The sequence below is a fragment of the Helianthus annuus genome, chromosome 2 (assembly GCF_002127325.2).
Source record: "Helianthus annuus cultivar XRQ/B chromosome 2, HanXRQr2.0-SUNRISE, whole genome shotgun sequence".
Lineage (NCBI taxonomy): Eukaryota > Viridiplantae > Streptophyta > Magnoliopsida > Asterales > Asteraceae > Helianthus > Helianthus annuus.
The window spans coordinates 112,128,844-112,139,746 of record NC_035434.2 but is presented as its reverse complement, the minus strand read 5'-3'; the positions used below and the strand labels follow the sequence as shown (position 1 = coordinate 112,139,746).

The following is a 10,903-nucleotide window of genomic DNA, read 5'->3' as shown; positions in this document are numbered from 1 at the left end:
AATCTTGCGCGAAGTAAAATACCATACATGGGTTGCCAATCCAGTTATGGTGCAAAAACATAGCGGCGGGTGGAGAATGTGTGTTGACTTCAAAGACCTCAACAAAGCATGCCCTAGAGACTGCTACACGCTCCCAGAGATAGACAAGAAAGTCGATTCTTTAGCATCGTTCAGATGGAAATGCTTTCTCGACTGTTATAAGGGCTACCACCAGGTTCAGATGAAAGAGGAAGACGAAGAAAAAACCACGTTCCGCACAGATAAAGGCATCTACTGCTACACAAAAATGCCGTTTGGTTTGCGCAACGCAGGCGCAACGTATCAGCGCTTAATGGACACAGTCTTTAGCGAGGATATTGGCAAAACTGTCGAAGTATACATGGATGACCTCGTCATCATGAGCCATGAAGAGGAGACATGCTCAACAATATCCAGCGCACATTCGATTCCTTACGAAGCGTAAACTTAAAACTGAACCCGACAAAGTGCTCTTTCGGCATGGAAGAAGGAAAATTTTTGGGTTTCATAGTTACAAAAGACGGCTTTAAGGTTAATCCGGAGAAAGTGCAGGCCATTCAGCTAATGCCATCACCTGCAACAGTCAAAGAAATGCAAAGGCTCGCCGGACGATTAGCAGCTCTGAACAGATTTTTGGCCAATCATGCGGCAAAATCTGATCCATTTATCAGCACGCTGCGAAACTGCGGAAAGAAAACTCCTTTTCAATGGACACCTTAAGCAGAAGCAACATTCAAGCAAATGAAAGAATATTTAATTCAGTTAACACTGACTGCGCCAAAAGAAAAAGAACCATTAATCTTATATCTGTCAGCCGCGGAGGTAGCAGTAGGCGCAATATTAATGGTAGAACGGGAAAATATCCAGACTCCAATCTACTATATCAGCAAAATGCTCACCGGCCCTGAACCCGTTACTCAATGATAGAAAAACTGGTTCTAGCGCTAGTACACGCGTCCAGACATTTGCGCAGGTACTTTTCAGGCCATGTCATCACAGTTCTAACAAATTATCATTTGGGCCAAATCTTGTCAAAACCCGACGTGGCGGGAAGATTAGCTAAATGGGCCATCGAGCTGGGAGGCTACAACATTTTTTACAGACCAAGACCAGCAATCAAAGGGCAAGTTCTAGCAGACTTCGCCACTGAAGTTCCCATCGATAAAATACAAGAATGTGAGGCAATCCAGAACCCGACGCCTGTTTTTGACGAAAGAGTCTGGACCTTACACACAGATGGTGCTTCCAATGACGACGGAGCAGGAGCAGGTCTCCGATTAGTCAGTCCGGATAATCACGAACTTACATATGCCATACGCTTAGATTTCCAAAGCACCAACAATGAAGCAGAATACGAAGCATTTTTAGCAGGTCTTCGTCTAGCACTCAAAATGGGGGCAAGAAACCTTGAAGCCAACGTTGACTCAAAGCTAGTAGCTGAACAAGTTAACGGTCGTTATGATGCGAAGGGAGAAGCTATGGCATTGTACCTTGAACAAGCGCGGATGTTGATCAACCAATTTCAAACATTCAAAGTCAATCACATAAACAGAAGCGAGAACAAGCATGCTGACGCGCTAAGCAAGTTAGCTGCTACCAGCTTTAAACACTTAGCTAAGGAGGTACGCATAGAGGTATTATCCAATCCTTCCATTCATCTCAAGCAAGTAAGCGTCATAGAAATGGGAAATCCATCCTGGATGTCTCCAATTATTTTGTACATTCAACACGGAAAACTTCCGGAAGGAAAGGCAGAAGCCCGAAAAATACAACACAAAGCAATAAACTACGAGATGGCGGATGGCGTCCTTTATCGAAAATCATTCATGGGCCCATTACTACGTTGTGTTGATAAAACAGACGCTCAGTACCTAGTCAGAGAAATCCACGAGGGATTATGCGGGATACACGCGGGACCGCGCATGGTCGTGGCAAAAATAATGAACGCCGGGTACTACTGGCCAGGAATGCACATGGACGCGGTGGATCTATTAAGAAGATGCGAAGCATGTCAACGTCACGCATCAAAGACACTTCGACCCAAAAATCCGCTAATTCCCGTTACTTCCGCTTGGCCTTTCCAACAGTGGGGCATCGATCTTGTCGGCCCATTTCCTGACGCGCCAGGGGCAGTAAAATTCATCATCGTCGCGGTGGATTACTTCACAAAATGGGTGGAAGCTAAAGCTTTAGCCTCAACAACAACAATGGTAATCCGCAAATTTATATGGGAACATATCATTTGCAGATTTGGATTACCATTGCGCATTATTTCCGACAATGGTACAAACTTCGCCGCGGAAGACCTTCAAAAATGGTTCAAAGAAATGAAAATCGAGCACAACTTTGCCTCCGTTGCACATCCTCAAGCGAACGGTCAGGTAGAAAGCATAAACAAACAAATCGTTGATGGCATAAAAGCGCGACTTGGCACAGTGCGCAGAGGATGGGTTGACGAACTTCCTAGCATCCTCTGGGCGCATCGAACAATGCCAAAGACTAGCACCGGAGAAACTCCGTTCAGTCTAGTATATGGCTTAGAGGCCGTCATTCCAGCTGAGATAGGCCTACCATCACCGCGCATGTTGGCTATGGAAAGACAGAACAACGAACAAGAACGGAGACTGGATTTGGATCTTCTGGAAGAAAGGCGCGAGAACGCTGCCATAACAGAAGCAAGGTACAAATCCAAGCTCGAAAAATATTACAATGCGCGTGTGCGTGTTTGCACCTTTGTCCCCGGAGATTTTGTCTTGCGCGACAACGAGGCCTCAAACGCCGAAAAACCTGGCAAATTAGCACCAAGGTGGGAAGGACCATACGTCATTAACGAAGTCTTAGGCAAGGGGGCATATACCTTAAAAAGGATTGATGGGACCCTAGTTCCCCGTACCTGGAACGCACAACAGTTACGCAGGTGTTACATGTGAACCAAGTCTACAAAAGCGGAAAAAACATACAGGCAATGTATTTCCTTATTATACCTTGTATCACAAGCCTTGCGCTCTTATCAATACAAACATCATTTTTACTTACATCACTATTTATTACAAATTGCATGAAATTATTTTGGTTCGCGCGAAAACGATATGGTCAAACATTGTACACCTCATGAACAGTCTAAAAACAGACAAGCTGTTGACAAACGTTCACACATGAGCACAATACCATCCCTCATTCGCCTTACCTATCCAAAAGTAATTGTACACATGCAACAAATTGTAATCCACATATACAAGAATTAAACCCTACGGGAATAAAAGTATATCACAATATACATTATCAAAAAAGTGTAACATAAACACTTAAACAAGATCATAGCAATGATCTTCAAAAAAAAAGCATTAACAAAAGACAGAAGCAAGCCCTAAGTTTAATCAGCACCGGAACCATCATCAACAATAGACACCTGCCCACCCTGACGAATTTTCCGGCGGCGATACACCAACCGGCATTCCCCTCTCTGAAGCATCGGGAACCGGGCCATCAACCCATCGACATCCAATACAGTATCAGCACCAGCAGTAACATCAGTGTGCTGGAGAACTTTGCAGTCAGAATCAACAACTGCAGGGGAAGCAGGTTTGACCAGCTTCTTTACCGGAACAATGGTAAGTGGTGGTGAACGAGAAAGAAGAACGAGACCTTCGGCAGCGTCATACACCCTAAGAGCATCCAGCAAGAAACGAGTATGGTAAGAACGTTTCATCTTCTTTGATAAGAATCAACTAAGAAAACCAAGTGCCTCAAAAATATATATAAAGAGAACTCAACCTCGAGAAAGGAGAAATCTATCATTAACCGTCAGAATTATGTCACATCCAAACGGCGCTACAGGAACCAGGGTCATTTTTTCATTAATGAAACCTGACAAAGCGCCATTGCAAATCTCAAGACCAATGAGAAAAATACCCACTCTTACTGACAGTTGACGTCATTACATGTCAGAGCATGATTACAAGTCACATTTTTTCCTTTTTAAAAAAAAAATCTTTACAAAAATTCAATCTTCTCACAGAAGATTTCTTATTTTTTCGTGCCCAAAAAACATTTCTCTCTCCTAAGTCCAGTGCTCCACTTATTTGCATAAGTACAACACTAGACTGGGGGGACTTGAAGGGGTAAGGTCCCAAAAACCTCATAAAGAGGATTTGAGACCATACCACCAACTGGCCTTTCAACCTTTTAACCTTGCGCGACCGCGCATTGGTCTTACAGAAGGGAGGAAAAAATCAACAAGCGGTAGTCGCGCGCCCAAAGGAAAGTATAAAATCCTTGCGCCGCCTTCCATTTAGCAAAGGGTTAAAACCCTGAGATCAATACTTCCGCCCAAATATCCAAACTTGGATATCATTTTACCCAGACTTGGGATTTATTCAGCTGTGTACACACAGTAAGGTGTCACACTAGATTACAGCAGTAATCTTCTAGAAAGAATATGATCGTGCACCACCCAGACGGTTATAACCGCCTGGACACGTGTCATTACCATAAACGTTCCTGAAATCACAACGATAGCATGTAATTGGAAAATGATCTCCACTTAAATCACTTTCCACGTGGCAATTCCCCAGCCATAGATCAAGTCGTGATCTGTGTGCATTCACATCGGATCGAGGCAACTTAACGTGGATTTAAAGAACTTAACAGAAGGAAATGTAACCGCTACGGCGTTAGCATCTTCCGTTATCTTTTCAATAACAGGTTTTCCCTCCCAAACTCCCGGTTATAAATACGAGAACTATTCAGGTATAAACCCAGATCACATTCACTTCTCAAATACTTTATCTTCTCCATTACCAATACTTATTCTCACACCGGAGTCGGGTCAAGGAGAGAACCCTCTTCTCCCCTTGACGAGGCTAACGGTGCTTTGTTTTGCAGAATCACCGGAGAAGAAGCTCGGTCGCAACTGAATCAATCGAGAGAGAACTAACCCTTTTATGCGGATTCAAACCCCCTAGATACTTCGGTTCCGACCATTTATCTAGTGTTTCTTCACAAGCTTAGTTAAAATTTGATTATATATACTTGATCACATAGAAAAACCCATTCCCACAAAAAGTGAGTTTTGAGCCTTTATTGAGCATACAAATATACATCTTTAGACTAAATGCTCATTTTTCGTTTCTTGTGTGAATAGCCGCTTGGTTCTTACGACTCTAGAACTTGCCACGACGATTCATTCCCGGTCCTTACCAACTTAAACCCAAGTAAGTAAATGATGGAGGCATTAGGACTAACCCTTTTTCTTTCTACACCATTATTTTTCATTTTTTTACCACCTACCTAAAATCCCCCTAGTTAACCCCTTTGAGCCTAAACCTTTCATTTCCTTACCCTAAAAACCCTTTTTTATTTTTTTACCCTTTATTTTAGTTACAAGCTCGGTTTTCGTGTGACTGAAAATATATATATATATATATATATATATATATATATATATATATATATATATATATATATATATATATATATATATATATATATATATATATATATATGATGAAGTTAGAAATAAACAAACAAAGCTCTTAAAACAAAAGCTTGTTTGAAGAAATACTTCAAAATAAAAAAGTCACTAAAACAAAGTGTTCTACGAAAACCGACGCTTTTTACGCTTTTCGCCCTTTTCTACTAACCACTAACCCATTCACCCACCTTTAGCCCAAGCCTTTACCCAAAAAAGTCCTCTTGATATTTACAAAGGTAACAAGTTAAAAAGGAGGAGGATTGATTGCTTGGCAAGCTTATGGTAGGAATAAGTTCCATGCAGCTCTCGAGTGATTCACTAAAAATACACCTTCGGCCGAGTGTGAGTGATTTCTCCCGTGAGGTATGTGAACTTGTATATAAATGGAATTTTAAAAAGGCATGCTATGCCCAAATAAGTAATTTCTCCTATGAAACGTACCAAACAAATCATAACGAATAGGATTGTTAATAAATAAAAATAAAACCCAAAAAGATCTTGGATTTCCGACACTCTATGACAAGCCAAAACCTTCTCTTCTACCAATTCCATTTGGGAGTGTAAGCCACATATTAAAGAGTTTTGCTTGAGGACAAGCAAAAGTTCAAGTGTGGGGGTATTTGGTGTGTGTAAAATGCAACATATAAATTACATCAAATGAGGCATAAAACTAACCCTTTTTTAGTACTAATGTTGGAAAAAGAGTGTTTTTGTCTTCCTTTTTTATTTTTAGGATTAAATGAGCTCAAATTCACAAAAGAAGCAAAAAGACTGCTAAATCTAACATAAATACAAGAAAAGGAACATAAGTGGATTGCCCGACCCCTCAACAGCATCCTCCCAAGCAAAATAGAGAAGGCAGAAGACTGAACACGCCCCGTGCTCAGCCAGCACGGGGCCGTGCCCAAGAAGCAACAGAAAAGACAAACCTATAGAAGCTTTTATTGCCCACCACGGGGCCGTGTCCAGTGAACATGGGGGCGTGGCGAAATACAGCAGGCGCATTAATTGTAATTGTGAATTACAATTAATGAAGAGAGAGAGTGTCAGACAGGCACGGGGCCGTGCCTAGCGGACACGGGGCCGTGCCCAGCCTTCTGTTCAGCCTATAAATAGGAGTGCTTGGTTTCATTGCAACTCATCCCTTGGCACACCACCTCTCTCACACTTCATCCACCACCCACCACCACCATAAAACCATCATCCACCACCATCATCCATTGTCCATCATAGAGTGTGTGAGTCGTCTCGGGATCCAAGATTGGTCGTAAGAGTTCTTGACAATCAAGGCCATGTTTGCCTAAGTCTCTTACATCACTTGGTGAAGACAAGTGTTTAGTATAATACTTTTTATTTTCAATCTTTTTCACTTTTTATTTGGTTTTGTATTAATGACTTTAATAACTAGTTGCTTATGTTGAAGGTGATCTTTCCTTATCGTTTGTCCGTGGTGTCTTGGCATTATTTTACTGTCTATATAAAATAAAAGATTTTCAACATTCATATCTCCACGGTCTATATGGAGTTATGTTGGCTACCTGGTCGGTGGTTAAGGGAACGGTTTGGTAAGGGTCTTGCCCTTGTTCAGCGTTTAGAGGTCCTGCAAGGGACCTGGGTCAATTTTAGTAGGATCTCCTTCAATGCCCATGTGTATTGGATGGCGGGGATCCAAACTCTTTGACCCCCTCATAAGTTAACTACTATTAATACTATAACCCGGCTATTTAGGACTGTATCACTGCTGACTCAGACTACTTAGTTGAGGGTAACGTCACCGCCAAAAGCAGGGCCTACCATAATTTGCATTAATAACTTAATTCATTATCTTCCAATAATCCAACCCTTTAGGATTGTATCCTTGCTGACTCAAACTACTGGGTTGAGGGTAACATCGCCTTCAAAAGAGGGGCCTACTACAATAACTAAGATAATCTCTTAAACAAGTGCAAAAGTGCGAAAATAATCAAAGGTTATACGAATACACGAGTCGGATCCAAGTGATTCATCTTGTCTATCTGTTTTTATTTTTATTTTATTTTTCAGTATTTAGTTAGTTTTTATTTCTCTTAGTTTAAAAATCTTTTCTAACATTTTGACTTGATTAGACGTTGAGGATAAACCGGTACTAAAAGCTCTTGTGTCCTTGGACGACCTCGGTATCTTACCAACACTATAATACGTCTACGATGGGTGCACTTGCCCATATGTGTGTTTAGTGTTAGTAAATATCGTGTTTTATAAATTTAAAACTTGGCTAAAAGTGTAAAAAGGGCTTAAAATATACATCAAAAATATATTACACTACACACGCATCACAAACCTGTTTTCCAACTTAACTAAACATGTTTTAGCATGTTTAGCTCGTCACTTTTTAGTTTAGTGCTTGTGTAGAGTCGTAAGTCAAGCAGACTAAACACCCGCTTAAACTTTCGAACACGACCCGTTTGGTCGATCATTAGGATCCGACCAAACATGTTTAGTGACCATAGTAGCATAGGGAATAACCTTCCGAGGTTATACCTTATGGTCACCTAGGTTTAATTAATCGTATGATAGGTAGTTTATATGCCTTAGGAAAATTACCAAAATACCCTTTTTACGCATAAATTCATTTTAAGCATATGTAACCTAAATTTTGACATCTAAACTGATTAGAAAATAATATTAGACATGATAAGGCATATATTACTTGTCATAGGACTAGTTAGGCGTTCCGAACGCGTTTTACACGAACGACGCGTTAAAGTAGTGTAAGCTACCTAAACGGGTCATACCGGGTCGTAAGCACTTAGGTTAGGTTTCATTTTGTTATGTCGGCTTTGTTAAACCATATCATATGAGTTCCAATACTCATTTGGTTTACGAAACCTCATACTATCCGATCTTCCGAGTTAGGTCCGGTTATTAATGTAGTTACCTATATTAGGTGCCGTTTGATTTTCGTGATCCCTCTAGCTTTGCTTGGTTGTTGTTCAAGACTTCTAAGCACCCTCAAGTGAGTACATAGTCCCCTCTTTTACTGTTTTTCAAACGTTTTGGGGTGAAACACATGTGCCTACTTGTTACTTTCATGTTTTCATGTTTTTATATCATATACTTGCTATGTTCATTAGTACACTATTAGTACATGATTTCATTATGTTTTTATGCTATGTATGTCCATTGTGTGCATACTTAGTACATTGTTTTACATTACATTTTGCTGCATATGCTCATACAGTATATGGACACATTGAGTTACATTTTGAACCGTTGTAACTATTTAACTATGTGAACCTTTGTAACCATTTGATTATGTGAACCGTTTGTAACCATTGAATTATGTGAACCGTTTGTAACTGTTGAACCATGTGAACCATTTGTATCTGTTGATTGAGATGAACCGTTTGAAATCTGTTTGAACCGTTGGGTTAGGGAAGTGATTAGGTAACGGGGCGGGTGTAATGTGCTAAAAGCATGGTGGATACGCCGCTGGTACTTCCTATATATAAGTGCTTTTAACACATTATATATCGTTGCATTATCTGGATCACTTGGGCAAGGTTATCAAAAACAAAGTTATACTACAAGGTTTTTCTAACAATATATATATACTGTTCGAGTTTTTATTTCAAAAATGATTTCCAGTCTGGGTTTAATTAAACAAATGTTTTTGGACTTAAGAAGCTTGGCTACGAGATTTTATAAATTATAATCAACTTGATTTGAGTTGGTTAACTATGTCGCAATGCTATACTTTTCAAAATAAGGTTTTTAAATAAGCATTGCAACATGTAAAACGAGCCATGAATCTGACACTCACATAAAACCTATGTACTCGCCGGCATTTTTATGCTGACGTATTTTCACATGTGTTTCAGGTACAATAGTTGATGATATTTGATGATGATATTGGTGTATGCTCACATAGGAATGGACGAGGCCTTAGTGACTTAATAACAACGAAAGACTATTTGTTTAGGTTTTGTTTCAATTTATAATGTAATGTAATACATTTGATTTAATAAAACAAAACTATTTATTCCATGGTTGTGATACAATGATTCTGTTACAACATTCCCCGACGTTTCCGCCACGTTTTGTTGTTTTACGTGGTTGGGGTGTGACAGAAAAGTTGGTATCAGAGCCAATGGTTATAGGGAATTAGGTTATTAGTAATGCTTTGACCTAGACTATAACCTTCCTAGGACCCTAACGCGAGTTTACTTGCGTTTAGTCATAAAACAATACCGTTGCCTATCTTTAGGCAACAACCACAATAAAAACACAAAATTCGAATCTGCTTTGAAAACTAATCATCTGTTCTAGGATGATTTATTATAAGGTTTTGAACCTTCAAAATTTTCAACAACCCGTCAAAGTTTGGGTCTCATTAATGTGAACACGTGCAAACTGGAAGGGTGGGTGCCTGTACCCTGGGTTTTCTGTCTAAGGCTAGAGTGTTCGTATAAATCCGCAGTATCGGACCAGTCACTCTTACCTGGGAACTCTTGGGGTGAGTGTCCACTTATAGGCGAGCATGTCTTCGCGATACATTATGAGGACCTATTTACTTTGATTCAGCCTTTGAGTGTCGTTTATTTGCTTCGTGGTTCAAACAAATGACCATTACCCATGCTTTTGGTCGGTAATTGTAACATCCTATTCTTACCCAATGCCATTTCACTTGTTTCCTCTCTTGTTTCCACGACGCGAAAATCAGATACCTATTGAAGATCTGGCAGCTGTCATTACGCAGCAAATGACTGCTGCAATACCTAACATCGTTGCTCAATGTAACCAAGCTCTCAACAACAACAATGCCCCCTGCAACTTCAAGACGTTCAACTCGGCTAAGCCTTCAAAGTTTTCTGGATCTCAAGGAGCGACTGCACTTCTGCAATGGTTCGAGAGTCTAGAGAGCACCTGCAGACATGTTCAATGCCCAAACGAGCGAAAGGTAAACTTCGCTTCTAGTGTCTTTGAGAAGCGAGCTTTGACGTGGTGGAACGGTGTGATGAGAGATAGGGGTGCCGATGTGGCACTGGCTCAAACGTGGGAAGAGCTTCGAGCACTGATGATGAAGGAATTCTATCCTCGTCACGAGATCAGGGCCTTGGAAAGGGAATTTGACGATCTTAAGCAAGATAGCGGTGAGCATCGAGCCTACACGGATCGCTATGAGGAGTTAAGTCTGTTATGCCCAAACATGGTCACGCCTTTGGATAAGGCAATCGAAAAGTATATTGATGGCCTCCCTGACTCAGTACAAGACATTGTGACTGGTAGTAATCCCACTACAGTTAGACAGGCCATTGAGCTATCCGCTACCTTGACTGAATCTCAGATCAGGAAAGGTAAACTTTTTCGAAAAAGTGACAAGAAATCGATCGAGGAATCGAAACCCAAGGAGGAACAGACTAGATACTAAGA

The 10,903-nt window shown here is 40.6% G+C and overlaps 1 protein-coding gene across 1 annotated transcript; it reads left to right on the top strand.

Annotated features, from left to right (window-relative positions):
• The first annotated feature begins 938 nt into the window (after positions 1–938).
• On the top strand, positions 939–2,948 carry LOC110924581. The gene is made up of 2 exons (XM_022168576.1): positions 939–1,969; positions 2,267–2,948. Exons 1-2 carry the CDS (start codon positions 939–941, stop codon positions 2,946–2,948), a joined length of 1,713 nt encoding a protein of 570 aa, XP_022024268.1.
• The last annotated feature ends 7,955 nt before the right edge of the window (positions 2,949–10,903 follow it).

Excerpts from the sequence above, each read along its gene's own strand:
- LOC110924581 (XM_022168576.1), top strand. The coding sequence starts at position 939 with ATGATAGAAAAACTGGTTCTAGCGCTAGTACACGCGTCCAGACATTTG. Across the intron at positions 1,970-2,266 it reads GCAAAAATAATGAACGCCGG|ATTTGGATTACCATTGCGCA; the intron begins GTACTACTGGCC and ends TATCATTTGCAG.